Source organism: Notechis scutatus, chromosome 1 (genome assembly GCF_049901735.1).
Source record: "Notechis scutatus isolate UNSWTSFEM ecotype Mainland chromosome 1, rNotScu1.2, whole genome shotgun sequence".
In the NCBI taxonomy this organism is placed as follows: domain Eukaryota; kingdom Metazoa; phylum Chordata; class Lepidosauria; order Squamata; family Elapidae; genus Notechis; species Notechis scutatus.
The window spans coordinates 241,846,823-241,868,229 of record NC_142009.1 but is presented as its reverse complement, the minus strand read 5'-3'; the positions used below and the strand labels follow the sequence as shown (position 1 = coordinate 241,868,229).

General features: G+C 36.3%; 1 protein-coding gene across 8 annotated transcripts in view; it reads right to left on the bottom strand.

Moving 5' to 3' along the window:
- Nucleotides 1–786: 786 nt before the first annotated feature.
- Nucleotides 787–21,407, bottom strand: part of PTPN5 (protein tyrosine phosphatase non-receptor type 5) — a 70,927-nt gene continuing 50,306 nt past the window's right edge. For 6 of the 8 annotated variants that reach the window (XM_087950946.1, XM_087950960.1, XM_087950950.1 and 3 more), the window contains 4 exons: nucleotides 16,360–16,470; nucleotides 14,793–14,953; nucleotides 5,828–5,941; nucleotides 792–1,821 (listed from right to left, as the gene is read on the bottom strand). In XM_087950946.1, coding sequence (XP_087807072.1) covers nucleotides 1,725–1,821; nucleotides 5,828–5,941; nucleotides 14,793–14,953; nucleotides 16,360–16,470 — 483 coding nt within the window. In that variant the 3' untranslated portion in view covers nucleotides 792–1,724. Of the gene's footprint in view, nucleotides 1,822–5,827; nucleotides 5,942–14,792; nucleotides 14,954–16,359; nucleotides 16,471–21,407 lie in introns of all 8 variants that reach the window. The other 2 variants (XM_087950995.1, XM_087950989.1) reach the window with 2 other exon arrangements.

Sequence of the window (21,407 nt, the reverse complement as noted above, 5' to 3'; positions counted from 1 at the left end):
AGGATTTAACAATTTGTTCTTTTTGTGTGTGTGTTTATGGTCTTTTCTTCCATTTTTGAGTTTTTACTGCTATAGTGCCATACAACAGGGTTAGCTCTCATTACTTGCCCAAGCTCAAATGTTGCAGTTTGAAAGCATGCAAATGTGAATAGGTACTTTGGGGGAAAGGTTACTGCGTTCTGTACTTTCATACTGGTCACATGATGTAAGCACCTCTCAGACAACTCAGGCTCCCTCAGTTGAGAATCAGATACAAGCACTGACCCCTTGAGTCGGTCATGACTGGATGAGGGAAACCTTTAAATCTGTTGTGAGTGGAATTGCTTCTCCTTCCAGTTCATAGATGGAAACTGCATTCAGACATGCACAAACACATTCTCTTCTCCTATGACTTCCAAATTTACTCAAGAGCCTTTCATGAAGGGATTTTGTTGATGCAGAACAAACTAAAGGCCCAGCTAACTTCAGGAATATTTAATTTATGGATTCAACTCGAAATACTACATCTGAGAGCTTGATACTCCCTTACACAATTTTATTTATTTACTTGCTAGCACTTTTTCAGTTACTATATTCTACTTTTGTACTACCTCAAAGAGGAACTCTAATTCCTTGCTTCCAATTGAACCATGATCTGATAAAGTAGGACTTAAACTGTTGAGTTAGGAATGTGAAGAAGCATTATAATATATACAGCGACTACATAAAAAAAACTCCTCCAGACTGTACTACAACTATAATCGTAACTTTATTCTTGGAACTGATCCAGGGACCATTAATTTTATCCATTAAGTCTCCACAATAGAAAAGTCCAAAGAATTTCCCCTTTTAAAACACCAAAAGGAAGTTATAACAAAAGAAAAAATTACAAATAGATTCTATATTTTCCAGTAACTGTTTGCTCATTTCTTTATTCCAACAGCAACCATCATAGCACCTAATCGATACTCTATGTCATTTTAAAGTTTTAGTACGTGAGTTTTTACTTGCTTTTCAAATACTTGCACTTTATTTTCTGCTTTTCAGTTAACCTAAGAAAAAACTGGCCATGGATTTTTTTGTTTGTAGCCAAGATGGGTATCTTCACTTTGTGTTTTTGTTTTACGATGACACTACAGTCACGATACTTTGTAGGACTGAGTGTTTTCAACAAGTAAATACACAAGGCACAAAACATGGTTTTTTTCCAGTATGAATTCACTTGAATATTTTAATGCAGAGGCCCAGAAGATTTTATGATATACACAGTATCCGGTAGTTTAAAATGTAAAAACAATCATTCAGAAAAAAGGCAGAAAAGTTAGTTTTCAAGCTTAGTAAACATACATTACAGACTTCAGCAAGACATCTATCAAAGAGATTCACATTGTATTTGGATCTAGTAGCAAGGGTTGTTGGTGTTTTTTTTTTTTTGTCTTTTTACATAGCAAAAGTGATGTTTTAAATTTTTGGAACAAATGAAGCTATTAATTTTATTTACAGTATAAACAGGCCTTTTTATTTTTAAAGTGAAGATAACACCCTGTCACATGTTGAAGAAAAGCAGTATCTTAATTCTCGAATGCAAAATAAAGCAATATGAAAGTAAAACTATATATATATATATTTATATGTATAAATAAATATCTTCTGCTCTGAAATTCTGAAATCTTCTCAGCTCTATCATACATGTGGTTCCGATCAGAGTTCCCGTGATCTTTATCATAATAAATGATTCGGAATCTTCATTCTTCTGCTGATGCTCTAATGAATTGCTTTTCATACAAGCTCATGACATGATGGACAAACTGATATTGTTCAGAAGTCTGGATCATTCCTCCCCTGGAAAGAGAAGCAAGGAAGAATTTTAAAAAGATGTGGAAACTGGTTTTACTTCCAGAAAAGATATATACTACAATACATTCCTCCACTTACGACCACAAGGGAGCCCAAAATGCACGTTGCTAAGTGAGACATTTGCTAAGTGAGTTTTGTCCCATTTTACGACTTTTCTTGCTGCAGTTATTAAGTGAAACACTGTGGTTGTTAAGTTAGTAACACAGGTGTTCAGTGAAACTGGCTACCCCATTGATGTTGTGGTTTGCGGGCAGCAGGTATGGACGGCTGAGGTGTCAGAGAGCGAGGACTCAGGTGAGGGGCCTGCGTGTGATGTAGGGATGGGGCCAGGACCATCAGGGAGTGGAATGCTGCCTTTGGAGATTGTGGAGGCTGGCAGCAGTGATGAAGAGGTCCCCGAGGAGCCTGTGCCCAGTGTGCATGCACGCAGGGCTGCTCATAGGAAAGAGCAGCTGCAGCAGCATGGGCGGCTTGGGAGTAAGGCTGCAAGGTAATGGCCCCTCCCTTAAGAGATAAAAGCCAGCCTGAGAGGCCAGAATTCTTTGCAGGAAGCAAATAAGTTCTTGCACTTCAAGCCTTATGGAAGTTCGGACTATTTTGGTTTGTGTTTGAAGACTTTTTGTTTGGAATATTTCTTGGCAACTTAATCTAGTGCTTTTGGCAGCCTTGCACAACCTTGGCAAGGCTCCTTCTTTTCAGAGACAATTAGTTTTAATAGCCTTTTAACTGTGAATTAACGAAATTCCTAGAGAAGCATTAAAAGGTTTTGCTTTTATCTCTGGTTGGTGTTTGTTTTCTTGGAACAAGGTTTGGGTCAGAACAATTGACTTTGCTAGTCAGAAGGTCGCAAAAGGGGATCACATGACTCCAAGACACTGCAACCATCATAAATATGAGTCAGTTGCCAAGTGTCTGAATTTTGATCACATGAACATCTGCTGCCATGATCATAAGTGTGAAAAAGTCATAAGTCACTTTTTTCAGTACTGTTGTAACTTTGAACAATCACTAAACAAACTGTTACAAGTTTAAGGACCACCTGTAGAAACCCAATGGAAATAAGACCAAATATAAAAGGTCATATTTAGGACTGACTTAGGGAGCAGGCAATCTTATTGCTAGTTCTAATGGTTTTTCATAAAAAGGTATTGAAAGTTACCACGTTACGAGCAGCATTAGTGTGGGCAGCTAAGAATAAATACACAATAACCATTTAGATGTGGAGACGGTATATCTTCATGCACCGTTGCAACATACTATATATTTAAAGAAGCCTTTGGGGATAAAAACTGATAACTAAACTGATTGCTGGAAATTAAAAAAAGAGTCTTTATGGCTTGAAGCAATCAGGCTATGAATGGAACCAGTGCATAGTGAAGGAATTAACAAAGATAGGTTTTGTAGCTGGCATGGCTGATCCATGTTTATTCAAAAAGGAAAGTGATGGTGTAATTTCATTGTTGCTATTGTTCACTGATGACATAGCATTAATCACCAAGACTGAGCAAGAAGCTACTGGGATTATTTCACTGTTAGAAAATAAATTTAAAATAAAACATTTAGGTGAGATTAAACAGTATCTTGGTTTGAATATAGATAAAACTAAGCTACAAAATCTCACAGGCAGATAAAATTAACCAGTTACTGAAGAACTTTAAAATGGAACTTTGTAAACTGGCTAAAACACCAATGAGCCAGGAGTTTAGCCACAGTGATGTGCAAAGTCCTATTTTTGATAAAGTCATTTATCAATCATTGATTGGTAGCTTATCCTATCTCAGTAATTGATCTAGGCCAGACATAGCATATAGTGTCAACCAATTAGCCAGGCTGAATACTCAGCCTACTGAAAGGCACTGGCAAGATACTAAGCATGTGTTGAGATATCTTAAACAAACGATGCGTTATGCATTATATTTGGAGCCTAAGGATGAACTAAGTTTAACTGCATATGCCGATGCAAGTTTCGCTACAGATGTACCTACACATAAATCAACGGCAGGTACTGAAGTGTTATTAGGAAAGGTGTTAATTGGATGGAGGTCTATTCGACAAAAACATCTAAGCTTGTCAACAATGGAGGCTAAATTCTCATGTTTGTCTCTATTATGTATGGACTTAGTATGTTATAAACAACTAATGATAGACATGGAATTAATGTAAAGGAACTTATTATTGTATATGAAGACAACCAATCAGCAATTCAGATGGCTTCCAATCTCGCTGTAAAGACAAGATCACAACACACCAATCTACGATATCTGAATGTGAGACAATGTGTTCAAAGTAAAATGATTACACTGGAGTATTGCATGTCAGAGAATAACATTGCAGTTCATTTTACGAAAGCCCAAGGCACTGTAAAACATAAGACTTGCGGTGAGGAATATGGACTTAAATTGTAAGGTTTTATATATTGTCCTACCAAAAGGGGAGAATGTTAGGAATGATAGTCACCTAACAGTTGGGTAGTCATTTAACCAGGATAGTCATTTAATACTGTTGTATCTTTAAGAGAATGCTGTAATTGTGATTGGCTGAGGTTCCTCCAACGGCAATAAGATGGAGCCAGAAACCTGGTTTGCTCTCTTCTTGCATTTCCCTATTGCCTTTTGCCTGATCATCGTTCTGCTTGGATTGTTGTGAGTCTTGCAACTGTTAGCAAACTCCATTTACTGAACTTTGTTTATGGTACTGGACTTTGTTTTTGGATTATCCCTGGACTGATACTAACTGCTTTAACGGTGTATGATTTGGACTGTTTGTTGGACTTTGTTTACCCGTTTACATGAAGTAAAACCTACATTTTACTATTCAGTGTATCTGTATGCTGGTTGTGTGTTATTCAACACCACTCTCACTATGTTTCCCTGAGTGCACTCATTCTCCTAACAGGGAATACCTCAACAGATACTGATTTCAGTGAGTTTGTTTGGTATAGCTAGATGGCTAATGAATTTTAACAGTAGAAATAGGTTGTTAAGTTATGGAACCCTTTGGAAAATGCAAGTTTAGTGCCACATTTGAAAATAGTTATCAGCAAAAAAGAATGGACACAAGTAAAACTGAACTATAGTTCTTAAATCATTTAGACTTTTATTCTAATAACCATGAAAAAGCCCATTGTAAAATAATCATTTCAATCTGCAAAGATGTGGAGGGAAGGAGTTTTGTTTTTTGATTCTATACTTAAATTAAGCTACTAAGGAGAAATACATTCCCACTAAGTCTTTTTCTGAACAAATATTTAAATACAGGGTTTCTACCTGTCTAATACAAGCCAGGTTTACTTTTCAGAAAATACCACTTAGTTAAGTTAAACAGAAGATTACTTTAATTTGACACATAATTGTTTTGGAAATAATATTGATCTCATTGAACTCACAACTGAAAAAAAACACCATAACAATTCATTCAAAGATTAGTTAAAAGCCCATTTCATCCACTGTGTTCTTAGACAATAAAAACAGAAATAAAGGGAAAAAAATTAAGTGGAATAAAATCAGTGCTAGACAGAAAAAAAATCAAAACTCAAGAACTTAAAACTCTTTTTTGAATCGATAATATTCTGTAGTCAAATCACTAACTTTTCCCATGTTTATACATTCACAGTTTTATTCTGAAGCAAATACCTGTTTACATATTATAAAGTAATAAATGTTATTGAGCGCTGGATTAAGAATGTAACCTTCCACAATCCAATGCCTACGAAATACTCTGGATTATAATTCCCATTATTCCTGACCAATTTTAATATTGAATGTTTTGTTCCTTTGTTTTTATGTGTTTGTAAATGACCCAAAGTTGCTTGATAGTGAGATGGGTGGCATATCAAGTTAATAAATAAATAAATAAATAAATAAATAAATAAATAAATAAATAAATAAATAAATAAATAAATAAATAATAAATCAGGTGACCAAGACATTTGGGAAGCAGCACTTAGGGGAAGGCTACTTTAGACTTGGTTTTAGCAGAAAAATTATCTTACCTGTCTAACCGTAGCTGGCATGTTGTTCTGAGTATGTCAACCGCGCCCTCATTTTTCCACTGTTTGCAACAAATGCTGGTAGCAATAAAACAGCCTGTTCTCCCAATCCCTGCACTGGCCAGAGAAACAAATAAAAAGTGAAGACAAAGGTCTTCCCAAAAATAGAACATTGTTTAGAAACCTTCTTCACATCTTTTCCATCTGGGACTGAATTCATGAGCTTCTTAAACAAGGCCAGAAGAATGTTATAGCAATACTCAGAAGTCAAGAGATAAAGCAGAAAACTGAATATAACTGAAGGGTCCTTGATGCTCTCTAAGCTTGGTTGTTTTCTTGAAGACATTTTATTTTGTATTTTAGTGGCTTGCCCAGTCAGTGTTGGTGAGGGTGGTCTTAGAGACAATTTGGTTGGGCTGTTTACTATTGACTAGTCCTTGATTGAGGTATGGGGTATTGTTTACTTCTTGATTGTTGGTCTGATGTTAATCTTGGAGTTAAATCTATGGTCATCTGGGTGCTAATTGCTGGAGGGGAAGCGTTTTGGTCTTTTTGTTCACGTTTGGGCTTGTTGATTGCTTCTTTTCCATAGCATAGATACACAGTTTGTCTATGTGTCTATTGATGGCTAATTTACCAAAGTTCTAGGCCTGTAGAAATTCCCCAGCATTTTGGTCTTGGTGTAGGATGGTCATTTTCCCAACTGAAACTATAGCTAAGTCTGTCCATATGTTGTGAAATTAAAGAGTTTTCATCATGTGAAACCAGGGACTCCTCATTTCACCTCTGAGCTACAAACATTCTCCTTTATTACTACTGAACATAACTGTCTAGCTCTACCATATATTCTCAAGTTTTAGGAAATTATTATTATTTTATTTCAGACAATATTGGTTGTGTATGTGAACAGAAGTCTTTACTAGACTGAAACTCTTTGCATGCCCAAAGTGATTTCTTGTCCATGTATACAAATGTGGTGCTCTTCTGGCTTCCCACAAATTATACTCTGACTGTAAACTACTGAATAAGGTATGTGTGTGATGGAGGCAGTGGTGGGATTCAGCCAGTTCGTACTGGTTGTTAAATTACCAATCCCCACTATCAAAATGGATCCTGGGCGCTGCGCTGCAATGGAAAAAAAGCCAACTGAGCTGCTGGCGCGAGGGAAGGAGAAGGCTGGTTTTCCTTTCTTCTCCCTGCTCCACTTTCTCTCATGCCGGCCACTCCGTTGCCCATTTCTCTATTGTAGTGCAGTGCCCAGGATCCACTTTGATGGAGGAGGGGATAATTTAACAACCGGTTTGCCCAGGGACAGGCCATGCCTCCCACAACAGCCAACCTGACCCTGGGTGAACTGGTTGTTAAATTATTTGAATCCCACCAATAGACTAGGGGGGAGGGACTGTTGTTCTAGAATATGGGGAAAGCTGGATAGAAGTGCTACTCAACCCACAGACTGAGTGTGGACCGGGCATATGAAAAGGCACTTTGATGAGCTTATGTTTTCTTATCTGGCTCTAATTTATGCAACAAAACACCAGCAGAATATCTTTTACCATTAGCCCTGTATTATTTCAGAAGAAGGTTAGCAGTTTTATTGGATAAAATGTTACAGGGTAAAGTGCCAGAGAGATGTTATGTGAGGCATCTGGTTTCTGTCAGCTTTTATATGTCAACATGTCATTTTAAATAAGAGAAACAGCAAGTAACAATTGCTTCATGGTCCAAGAGCATCTTGGTTTTGCAAGTCTTTAGCTCTGCTGAAAGCTTCTTAGATGACTTTCCATCATTGTCACTTAGATTATTTGAAGCATCAGCTAAGCCCCCAGGAAGAAGAAATGCAAGTTATATAGTCATTCCACCCAGATCTACAGATGTTATATGTGACTGGCTTTTTCCTCCCTTGGTAATATGTATATGCATACCCATCATACTATTCTTTATTGGAAATTACTTCAGAAATATATATTGCTTCATTAAAAGATTTTGTGTTGTATTTAATTTCACATTAATCCTTCCTATTAATCTCATTAATATTTTATCTACTGTATTTCACCTAGATTACAGTATTCTTTTAGACTAGTTTGGGTGGTGGTGGAGTGGAGCAAGATTTTGCAGTAGTTCTCTTTCATCTTTGACACTGGTTGTAGTCAGGGTTAGGGAGGGGGGCAGATCCAGCCCTGAATTATTACATTCTGAGACCATGACTTTTTCCCCACTCCTATTTAACATCTGGCGAGGTCATTCACCAACACAGGGTTAAATACCATCAATATGTTGATGTTACTCAGCTGTAAATCTTTGCCCCCGAGTGTCCAAATGATACTGTTCAGATTCTTTCCCAGTGCTTGGAGGTTGTAAGGGTTTGGATGAGAAAGAAACAGGCCGTGACTCAATTCTAGCAAGATCAGGTAACTGTGGGTTGTGAGACTTTCTATTTTTGACTTGGATTGATAGCACTCCCCACCCCCCTAGACACAGGTGATACACAATTGGGGATGGAGATCTTTTTGGGCTGATAATCAAAGAACAGATGGCAGCTATGATCAAAAGCCATCATATTCATTTTGTGCACCCATTCCTGATCCAAGAGGTTCTGCTTTATTCATATCTTATGCAGCACTCAGACTATTGTAATTTGTTCTCCATACTAGGATACTCATGAATCACTTTCAAAAACTGCTATTAATCCAGAATGTAGGAGTGCATGCAGTTTGGAACAAATAATGGTTTGTCTATATAACATCACTGCTTTGCAAGTCACACTGGCTGCCAGTGGAGCAATTCAAGGCATCAATGAAATTAATGTAAACTATATTTTTCAATATTATGTAAAAAACTTATGTGAAAGCCTTGACTGACCATGTCCCCATTTGACAATGATCATGGCTTATAGAAAATTGCTTCTTGGGTGTGTGGGAGAGTAAATGGTAAAACAAGTTATTATTGAAATAGCATAAAAGCATAAATGCACAAATTTAAACATAAAGAAAAAAATGATACACTTAGTATCTATGAAACTAAGAGAAAGGTGAAGAAATTAACAGATCTGAGTTAAGGTGATCTGATCTTATGGGGTACAATTGATGAATTCATGCGGGGAAAGTGAAGTTGTAGGTTTAAATATGAATGAAGCAGCTAAAATATGTAAGAGCATGTGAATCAGTGTATTGTTTAGGCTATTGTGGATGCATATAAAAGTAGAAATGCATCCATTCGTGACAGGTGCATCTAACACTCCAATAAATGATGATAATTGAAGAACCAAAGATAAGATTTGAGAAAAATTGTGCAATATTATAAATAAATGCAGACCAGGTGAAATAAATATTGGCATGAACAGATGAGTGTGAAAAGAGGGATGACATTTCTATACCTCAGAAATAAATTAAAATAGTGACTGTTTTATGAGTATCCGTTTAGGAAAAAAAGTATATTTGTTTGAAATCTGTAGTTTGAGCCTAATTCTATTTACAGAGAGCTCTGTTGGTGTTAAGGCACCAGACTAGAAACCAGGAGGCTGAAAGTTCTAATCCCACTTTAGGCATTAAGTCATCTGAGTGACCTTGGGCCTGTTACTCTACCTCAGACAAGGGCAATCCACTTCTGAAAAACTTTGCCAAGAAAATTGCAGGGCCTGGTCTAGGGAGCCATCAGGAATCAACACTCTTCCAACACTGTGGAAAGTACCAAAAAAGGAGAATAATTGTAGCTCAGGGTTGAAATGAGGGGTCTTGGTGCTCTCTGAGTTGGCTTGTTTTCTTGCAGATATTTCATTATCCAAACTAGGTAACACATCATCAGTGCTAGAAAAACATCTGCAAGAAGATAAGTGATCTCAGAGAGCACCAAAGATCCTTCACTGTGGAAAGTGGGAGTAAGGAAAGAGACTGGAATTTGATTGGAACACAATGAGAATTATATTGCAAAGTGCCAAGACATATATGGGATTGCATGAAGTATGAAAATGGATGTTTGGTGGAATGATAGGCTATAGGCAACTCCTGCAAAAATTGAGAGAAATATATTACAATGTGTACAGAAAGAAAAGATAATTGTCAAGAATATATGTGAACAGAGCAAGGAAGGATTAAGATTAAAAGAGGCAGAACATTTTGATAAGACATTAAAAATTGTTTTAGAAGTGAGTGAAGAAAGCTAAACAAAGAGACACAAGCAGGGAATGGAATTAAAATTAGAAGTGACAAAATAATTTGGGAAGACATTAAAACAAGGAAATGCTAGACGCGGCATGTTAATGATTTGTATGGGAATGCTATGATATATGACAATATACAGAAGAATGGAAATGAATGCTATAAATGTAGCCTGTAAGAAAAAAAACTGATGAAAAGGAAAACATATTGTACACACTGGAAGCAATTTGCAAATAATATGCCTTCATGTAGCTTGTAAAGAATTATGTTACTGTAAATTTAAAGCAAACTGTTAAAAAAGAAATGCTGAATTTAGAGAGCACCATAATGCAGCTACCTGACTGCATTATAACAGAAAAAATATACTTTTAGAACATTCAGGAAAAAATTGTATTTTATTACTTTAGATTATGATAGCACATTGTGTTCTCACATGGTTTGTGTTTAATGAAAAATGCTGTAGAGACTCATTATACCTTTCTGCCATCATTCATAATCTGCTTGTACAAGGGGTACTTGTAGCAATCTTGCATAACAACATGAATATTCAATATACAAGATTTCATTTTGTAATCTTACTAAAAATGATGTAACTTTAAAATGCAAATGTTCCCTTTCATCACCAAAGCCAAATTATATGAAAAATAAACCAGAAAGATATTTGCAGTGGTTATGCCTCAAATTATATAGCTCTGTTCAATATTTTCCTGAGGGTGGAGTTAACCAGTAGGTGGACACAAGAGAAGTCCTGTAAAGATTTCTATGAAATCTGCTTATTGTGTTTATAATCAGGGGCTTCCTTGATACACTCAGTAGTGGCAATATGTTGTGGAGCATCATAGACAGCTCCTCCAAAGAGTCAGGGTCCTGTTAGAAAGTAACACATCTTCAGGGGTGTTGCTCTTGACCTTTGCTTGCTGACATAAGAGATAGCTCCCCACTGACTGACTGATTGCTCTGCTCCGTGTCTTCCAGGACAGCAGTCGTCAACCGGTGGGCCTCGAGAAAATGTTGGTGGGCTGCAGAGAAATCTCACCCCCAGAGCACCCCCACAAAGCAATTAATCCAGGCTGCACAGAAACACAAGGCTGTGCAGCCCACATGGCCCGCGGGAACCCTCCCCACCCACTCACTCTTTACTCGGCAAACTTGCCTGCTAAATTTCTATTTTTCCTTTTTCCGACCATCATCTGTATTCTGCTGTGCCGGGAGATTTAGATTAGCTAGGAAGCAGGAAATGGTTGGATCTCTTGCTTTGTAGCTAGTCTTCAGATCTTCGGCTCTGCTTTTAAGCATAGCCGAACCTCCCTTAGGACTGAAGTTTCTATTATTCAGTGCAGACTCACAGCAAGCAAATTTGAGAGACTGAGCTAGCCGAAGGCAGATAGATAGATCACTGAATCTGTGATTCTGTGAGCAACTCAATCTGCCTGCCTGCTTTGCCCGATTTTGGGTAAAAGTTGCTCTTTTTTAAAAAAAAATACACCATGTACATACATGGTGTATATAATAAATATTGTGTTGTGATTTTCCGGTTTGTCGGCCGCGAGCGGCAGGGATTTGCGAAGCTGCGCGATCCCTGCCGCGCTAGCCGTTTTTGGGGCTCCACCCAGCCGGGTGCGGAGCTAGGCTGCCCTGCAGGGCAGCTGAAAGTAGGGGATCCGGAGAAGGGTTTGGGGTGCTGCAGACCCCCTCCCTGGCCGGCAGAACCCCCTTTTCCCAGGACGGTGCAGCGGCGGTCCGTAATGGCCGCCACAAAGAAGCTGGCAGCCGGGTAAGAATGCGCAGGAGGAAGTGGAGAAAGTGATTGAGAGGAGAAAGTTTTTCTTGGCTCCTAGGACTCTAAGACATATTTAATAAAATTCCTGAAAAGTATGACTTTCTGAATAATACCTGCCAGAAGAGGAAAAAAGCGGCTGCTTGAAGGTGCTGAAAGGATAGCTTTCCCTCTTTTCCTACGGAATAAATAACTGGATATTAAGAAACCTATTTTTAGGTGGAAATTGGTTTTAAGCGATGAGTGGGAAGAGAGAGGATTAAAAAGAAAATATTTGTATGCTAAGATTTGTTGGAGCAGATGCCTTAAGGATTTGAAGACTAGAATATATTGTAACAAGACTTTGGACAGATTTGGACTTTCTTTCTCTTTGATTGATATCACCCCAGAGGGAGAAAGTGAGAACTCTGCCTTGGTTTGGACTGATTGATAACTTTGGGACTGTTTTATCTTTTTGTTTTCTTTTGAATATTCTGGTTGTTGTAAGAAGAAAGAAGGAGAAAAGAGGAGAAAAGATTTATAATGGCTCTTTCTGTTGAGGAACTGAGAGATGGTGTGGAGGAAGCTTTCCTTTTCTTGGAAATGGCGCTTACTAATTATCAACAAAAATTACAACAGATGAAGACAGCAGAGGAACAAGAAAGAAAGGAAGGAGCCATCTTTAATGAATCTCAGAATTTGATTCAGAAAAAAGGAAGAGAGAAAGAAAGGAAAAGAGAAGAGAAAAGAAGAAAACTAAAGGATTTAAGGACTTAAGATCTAAAAAACATTTAAGAAAGGGAAAAATAAAGTGCAAAACCAATATGATGATTGTAAACAAAGGGGAAAAGAAATACGACAGAGAAGGGAAGCCGGTAAGGCAGAGGCTAGAAGAAGGGGGGTAGAAAGGTTTGTTGGGAAAAGAAAGAAAGGGAAAAGGTGGAGAAAAGCTACAACGTTTTGAAATTAAATGGAAAAAAGGAATTTTTATGGATAATGGATAAAGTATAATTTAAAAAAAAAAAAAAAGATTTTGCAAGGTACATAAGATGAGATGGTAGTATTGCAATGGTTTAAGAGTTGATAAGAGATTAAAATGTTAAAATGTTTAAAAATGATTGGTTTTAAAACTTAATAATAGGAGAGGTTTAGAATATTGTTTTAATTAAAGAGTTTAATAAAATTATGGTATTGATGTTATTATAAAATTTTTATTATAGTATTTCTTTTTAATATTTGGATTTATTCTCTAATTATGCACTTAATTGTGTTGGATGTATTAGTTAGATAGAATGTACCAAGCAAAATCTGATTGGGTATTAGATATTATTTTAAAGATTAATTTGATTAACTTAGGGGAGATAGAAAGGCATCATACTCTGATTAATGATTTCAGGAGAAACTGATTTTCTTTTTTTTTCATAAGGGATGAGACAAAGGGATGATAAAAAATGGACAAAAGATACAAATATAATGATTTAAACTAAGATGATTAATTAAGGTAGAATTAAGAAGTGTGAAATATGTGGAGAAGTTAATATAGAAGGCTTAGAATGGTAAATAAAATAAGTAATGATATGTAAGATGAGCATGAATATAATTGAAGTCCATGAAGAGAGAGACACCTGGGTCCAAGTTACTTTCCAAAAAGATATTTTTATGTTTTGTGTGTTGTGTGTATATGTCTTTTTGGGGAGAATTGGTAAAAACTTGTAGAAATATAGAATGAGAATAATGGTAACTAAGTCAGAAAGAAACAGATGAAATAATAATAATGATATTGAATAAGAGTAAAGAGAAGTAAAGAGAAATTGAATAAGAGGTTTTGGTATATTATATGGAAATGGTTTAAAACAGAATCATAATTTATCTGACTTGTTAAATTTACAAGGGAAAAAGGTTTAAACATGTAATGAATAATGATAATTTGTGTGTTTTAAAAATTAATAAAACTTGTTTAAAAAAATAATAATAAATATTGTGTTGTGAGTTGATTTTGTGAGTTTGCTTGCAAGCAAATTTTATGTAACAGATTGAGCTCGCCAATGGCAGATAGATAGATCTCTGAATGAATCTGTGATTCTGTGAGCAACTCAATCTGCCTGCCTGCTTTGCCTGATTTTGGGTAAAAGTTGCTCTTTTTTTAATAAAAATTTCAATATTTATATAAATATTTATAATATTTACATATAAGCCATGCCCAACCAGTCACATGACCAGCAAGCCACACCCACAAATTAGGCCACGCCCACAGAACCAGTTAGTGGTCCCTGGGATTTAAAATTATGAGTTTGGTGGTCCCTAAGGTCCATAAGGTTGACGACCCCTGTTCCAGCAGGGGTCCTGGGTGACATTGTCTCAAAGGAAAGATTTGCTTTTTAGCTGGGGACGGCAATCCTCCTCAAGTGGTTGTGGTATGACAGAGCTCTTTATGTGGGATGCTTTAATATTTGATTTGCATTTGTAATTGATGATTGAGACATATTTTTAATATGTAAAATAATATCTCTGTAGTACCTGCAGCACATTACATTGGATAATAGGGGAAAAGAGAAGAATGATGGGCAGAGACCATACCATGGTGAACCGGATCCAGGACTGGTAATTAAAAATAAACAATAAGCCTATTATTATTAAAACACGATAACAGACAGAAGAGTAGAGCTGGAAAAGATCTTGGAGGTCTTCTTAGTCCAACCCTCTGCTCAAGCAGAACCCTGTACCATTTCAGATAAATGAAATGGCTGCATGGTTCATCTGCACTATGTAACAGGCACACAAGAGTCAGGTCATGTCCTAGTTACTGTGAATCCCAATGTGGAAATTTTGGTTCCTCTGGCCTCTACCAGCTTAGATGCATGGGATGTTTCCTTGCTAGAATATTAAGAGTGGACACATAGAAAAGGTGTGTCTAAAAAAAAGTGAGAGATAAACTCAGTATTGTGTATAACATTAAAAGTAAAAGAAGTTTCAAGTGAATGTCAGAGGTATAGGAAAATTACCTAAGTATCATTCCCCCCCTCTCATTTCTTTCTAACAATGTTTAATAATCTACCTGCAATGAACAATGATTGGCGCATTCTTTTCTTCTGCACGATTCATGGCTTCTTCCACTTCTTGAACCAGCTGGAGCAGGGCTGGTGCTTGATCAGGGGTCTTCTGGTCTGGCCAAGATGTATACCAGTAGTGTTTCAGATTTCTTGTTTCTTCACCATTCTGCAAGATAGAGAGCAAGAAAATCGGGAGCAAGAGAATTAGAAATTCAACACATGGAAAACATCTCTCATTAGAGGAATCACAAAAAGCAGCCCAGAATTTTCAAATGTAAGAATTTCGAATGACTCACACTTGTAACACCTTTCCTCTATTTATTTATTTATTTATTTAGTCAAGCACGCATTTGAAAGTATATGTAAGTATAAACAGGATTATTAATACACGAAATAGATACGAATAAAAGGGAACATTAAGACGGGGTGGTCGGCTCGTTGGTGTGCTTATGCATGCCCCTTATAGACCTCTTAGGAACAGGGTGAGGTCAACAGTAGACAGTCTGAGGTTAAAGTGTTTGGGGTTAGTGGAAGAAACCACAGAGTCAGGTAGAGTATTCCAGGCATTGACCACTCTGTTGCTGAAGTTGTATTTTCTGCAATCGAGTTTTGTGCAGTTTACCTTGAGTTTGTATCGATTGTGTGCTCATGTATTGTTGAGGTTGAAGCTATATGCGATCAACTGGCATTTGTTCGAAGATTCCTGAAAATATGGCACCATATAATTCCTTGATTTGCACTCTAAATTTTAGGTAAAAAATTAACTGCAGGTTTCTGCTGAAAGACTCAATACCTTAGATTACTTGGGTGAGGAATTTTTGAATACTGAAAGTTCAATATTCCGGGGTGGTGGTGGTTGGGGGAGGGACTTTGCTAAGAAATATACATATTAGAAATATATATTTAGCTGGTTTTTAGAATGGGTAAATATTGAAATATTCAACTTCTCTAGGCAAAAAAGACTGCTAAAATAATAGATAATTCTGTAATTTATTATTATTATTTTGTTTCTGTACTCAATTCACTTTACAGAAATAGTTTTAAGGAAAGGCATGAATTATAAATATAGAGTATAGGTACTTCCATATTGTGGTCACCACATAGGTGTAATACCAGTCACACCAAAGTTCTTAAAGACCTGATTTACAATGTCTAGCCTGCTCAAATATAGGAATCTGTTAAAAATAAAGATATGGTACAAATACTAAGGTTGTTGTAAGGCCAGTACATTTAGGAAGACTTTTAATAGATAAAAGCAGAAAACACATGGTAATAAATTGCCTGTAGGCAGTTGAGTGGAATGGTTCATAATTCTAATTGTTCTACAAAGAGCTTGATGGCCTTCATATTAGACGTATTCTTTCTAAGAGGCCTATCAACATGACTAAAGCCTCCTTCAGTCTGGAGCTCTGCAAATGTTAGGCTATAACTTTTGGATCCCAAGCTGCACATCTACAACAATGTGCTGTGTACTTGAATGAAATTTAGAAAGAGCATCATGATCATGAAAAGAATATTTCAAATGTTTTTTTATTGAATTGTCTATGAGTAATCCTTTACTTTATACCTTACCTTTAGGGTAATAAGCCTTAACCGATAATCATCTGCTTGTATGATTCTGTTAACTGTAATTTCAATTCCTTCATAGGTAATTTGCTCTTCTGGCCAGTACTCTGTACATTTCTAGGGAAAAATTAAATCACAGATATAAAGGCAGGAGTCTGCAGAAAGTAAATGTGCTCTGTTAAACTTAAGAAAAGTATACTGTACATTTGAATTATTGCAGAATGTTTTCAGAAATCAGTTATGCTGTAAATAAACATATTAACTGATGTAAAGTGGTATTTTACCTGAGTCAGAATGTTTGGCTGTCTCCCCCCGACTCCCCATTAAACCATATATTTTTCAATATTTTTCTTGGCTTAAGAACTGCACAAATGAGAAAACCCAATCACATTCAATTTTCTCATGTCATTATTACAGTAACAGAAGAAACCAGTAGGGATTTGGAAAAGCAGCCAAGTTTCAATTCAGAGTTTAACTTTGATGATGACAAGATTAAATTCAAATGTTAAGATTCAGGGTTCAAAACCAACAAAATTAAATTTAGACCCATTTGAAACTATAATAGAAAAGCACCATCATGCCTGAAGCTATTTGATTTTTGGAAGAATGAGATACAGATAGCAAGCCTAGAACATTTATAGGAACTTGTTTAAAACAAATTTATGTTATCACTGTCATATGTATAATGCAAGGATATAAGAAAGAACTTTATAGACAATTCAGAACTGTCCAGACTTCTGGTTTGAGCTTCTTCGGCGACAGACCGAAACCTTGTCTCTCCGAGGCTTCTATCCGTGCTCGCCGCTGGAGCACCCCGAGCCGGCTGGTTTCGGGGCTAAGCCACCCCGTAGAGGTGGTGAAGAGCGGGGAGACTGCCTGCAGGGTTGAGGAAAGCCGCATTTCTCCTCCCCAGCTGGCCATTACTCCCTTTCCCGAAGGCGGTTGTAGCGGTGGTCAGAAATGGCCACCACAAAGAAGAACTCGACCAGAAAAGAATGTGCAGGAGGAAGATAAGAAGAGAAAGTTTTGGTTGACTGGGTCAAACAGCAAAAGCAACAAATAAGGTACCCTGGAATTTAAACTTAACAACATTGTTCCCTAAGAAGATTTTGAAGCTGCGAAGGAGAGAGAGAAGGGAAAGGATTAGGTTTTTTTTCTTTTCTTCCTTATACTGACAGCTAAGAGACTTAAGCAAGAAACTGAAAAAAAAAACCACTTTGACATTAATAGGCATCTAAGCTGAAAATAAAAGTCAAAGGGATAAATAAAGATTTCTGGACATTTAGAAGTTTTTAAAAGCTGGAAAGGAGAAAAAAAAAAGAATAGAAGGGCAGGATCTGGAAAAATGGAGGAGACTGCCTGGAATTAAGGAATGGAACTATAATTAAAAGGAACTTACAGTGAAATTTTAACAAGATTCCTCAAATTTTAATGGAAAATTTTAATGGAAAATCCCCATTTTAATGGAAACTTGGTAACAAAATAATAGAACCCCAGGAAGAGAAGGTGGAAAAAAGAAGCAAGTAGGAACAGCCTTGGATTATTTGGATTACTTGGTGATTTTTGGTTTTTGCATCTAGATGACTAAAATTAACTGGGTGGTTGTTTAAAAGTTTTTAAAATGGTATCACTCTTAGAAGAACTGAAAATGGAACTTAAAAAATGGAAAGAAGATGCACAAGAAGGGAGAAGTTCTTTTGGCTTTGTGTTTCAATTCTTAGAAATGGAGATCTGGAACTATGAGAAGCAACAAGAAACGCTTGCAGAACAAGAAGATTGGGACAAAGAAGAAGCCATCTTTAATGATCAAATAATTTTAAGTGGGGGAAAAAAGAAAAGGGGGAAAGAGAGTGAAAGGTTTAAAATTAGAAAAAACAACCAAAAAGAAGAACAATTTGAAAGATAAGTATAATATTAGAAAGCAACAGAAGAGGGGATTACAGATGAGAGAGTTAGAAGTAGAGAGACGAGGGGTAAAAAGGGGAGGGAGAAGAAGAGGGGGAAGAAGGCAAGGAAAAGAAGTTGTAAAAGACAGAAACAAGAAATGGAGAAACAGGGAAAAGATATAAGGATTGTAACCATAAGTTTGTTTAGAGATAATGGGTGAAAATTTAATTGTAAAAGGGATTTTGCAAAGGTACATAAGATAGCTTTGTTAAATTACAAATAGAAATAACTTTAGAAAATATGATGATGGATAAAATATTTATTGTAATGCAGTGGGATGTTTGTTAATAAATAAATGAATTAAAATGATTGAGAGAATTAAAAGGAACATTTTTAATTATTACTAATGATTTATAAAAATATAAGTGAGAAATATGGGAAAAAAAGAATTAACTATGGAAAGTTTATAAGTGTTCCCAAGGAAGTATGATATTCAACTGAAAAGAAATGTTAAAGATGTTAAGATTTTAATGCATATTAATGATAGAATTGAATTGGAATGGAGTGTGTTTTATTTACATATATATATATAATTTTTTCTTTTTAAGAATATAGTGTCTATTTTAAGAATGTACCCAAGCAGAATTCGATTGGAAGTTATGTATTATATTGAATGCTATAATCTTAAAGCTATACATTGAAGCTTAAATAAGAGCTTGAATGGATAAAATTAAAGGATATAAAGGTGTCATACTCTAATTTGTAACTATAGGGAAAAATTTGTTTAATAAGAAAAGATAATGTGAAATTGTAACAGGACAGACAAAAGTATAAATATGATTTGAATTGAGATAATCAAAACAAAGTTGAGAAAATTAGAAGAGGGGAAAAACTATGTAGAAAATATAAAATGATAATAAGATATGGAATAGAATATAAAAATGAACATAAAATTGAGTTTTGTGTCTGTATGAAGAAGTGATAACCTGGGACCATGCAATTTTCAAAAAATATGTTTTATTTGTATTTTGTTTTTGTGAAAACCCAAATATTTTTTTTTAAAAAAAGAACTGTCCACAAGCATTTACTTCCCAGAAAAGAAGACTCAGAGAAACAAGGAATAGAGAAGAAAATAGAAAGTAGAGGATTAAAATATGTGAAGGAGAGGGAGCGAAGATACTGCAATGGTTTTAAGTGTGAAAATGGTCCTAAGTCACTTTTTTCAGTGCTGTTGTAACTTTCAATGGTCACTAAATGAATGGTTGTAAGCCCAGGACTATCTGTACTCATTAATGCTCTTATCATTTTGATAACTATAATGTCCTCTATATGGGTTGGCTTTGAAGATGATCTGAAAACTGCAGCTGATGTGGAATTTGACAGGCAGATGAGAAATATTATTGTCGCATAATGCCAACTATTTCTTCTGCTGAATGTTCAGTTTTGTCCTCCCATCTGCTGGAGTCTACCCATTCTATAATCACATTTGTCCACTGTCAAACAATATTTTTATTGAAGTAGGAAAAGCATCCAGATTTTTTCTACCCCTTAACTAATAGTAGCTATAGGGGCTATCTGTATTCTTTGTAATGAAGAAACATTTTCATCTCTTTGTATATCTGTGATGTGTACTTTCTGTTCTATGGATTAATCAGGCACACATTTCCTACATGTGTATGCATACAAGTGGATTTGTCAGGCCTAATCAGGTACATTTGTGCTGTATCCGTGTGTGTGTGTGTGTGTGTGTTTCTGTTGTTTCCTTATGTTTTATCAGTTTTTGTATGTAAGTGTGCACGGAGATGCACAGGATGGGCTGCTTTTGAATGACCTGGGCCATGTGACTAGGAGGAAGCGGGCTTGGATTGCAATATTCATAAACCATCCAAACCACTTCTCAATTGCATCCCCCATAGGAATGAATTGGGGGATTTTTTTTTTTCCTGCATAGCCCCCAAGTAAATCTGGCCCATTTTCAACACAATCTATGTTTCCTTTGCTTTTCCTTCTATACCAAATTATGTCTCATTCTGTTCTATGCTGAAGAACTATCCTGGTGATGAACCGACAGAATCCTTTTCTTTCATTATTCCATTGGGTATGTTTGATTGGGGGTGGGGTTGAGCGCACACACTATCAAAAGTGCTAGTAGCTATCTATAGCTCAGTCTTGGAGCAGCTGAAATGAAGAACACCCACGCATTTCCGTGGGCTGTCTGTCAGTTCACATTACATTTTATAAGAGTGCTAGAGTACTGAAGCCTTAATCTTTGCATTATTAGAATTAACATATATAGCGTGAACACAAATATTCTTCTTGCAGTCTATATTTATATTTGAGTCACAACACAATTTTTTTTTAATGGAAAAATTTTGAAGCGTCCCAGAGTCTTGAACAATAATGAATGACTTCATTAAGCCACGTCTCTCTGATAAGGGAGAACTGTGTACAGAGATCTCCAGAGATGTGTAGGATTTCCATTTCCTTTGTAGCAACTCTATAGTGTTGCAGCTATAAATCATGACAAATAGAATGAAAACATGGCAAAAGCTTTCTAGATTGGCAAGAGCCTGACTTAACGCTACTTCTCGATGATTGGTCAAACATTTTGCCAACTAAACTTTGGTTTTCTTAAAGCTATCCTCATGTGCTATCTTAAGATGCTCAAGGTTCTTATGGCTCAATTGAAAAGGGCAGCAAGGAGACAATTCAAAATACATGCTAAGTTGCTAACGCAGAACTAAACAAGATTTCAAGATGAAATCAAGGGCCACAAAATTTGCTGGCAGGATACTCTATTGGTAGGGCCTTAAACATGGCATTAGCCCATCACTGCTCATGTACTTGTCAGTTTCTTTCTAGAATAACTAGCTGCTACTGCTACCGCAATCACATTCTGATCAGTATTCATCCTTGCAGCTGAGGCACTAACAGGACAAGAATCACATTTTCCTAATGAAAAAATTAAAATCCATGTGTAACAGGAACATTTCAAAAGAAAGGCTTTAGTCTCAAAAGAAAAATAGGAAATGCACTTCAGGAGTGCCTCAAGTATACATCTATGGAAATTCTCAGTCACCCAGGTCATGGTTGTCCCAAAGATGCTTTTTCAAAAGACAACTGGACTTTCTTGGTTTTTGCTTGGAGACATTTCGCTTCTCATCCAA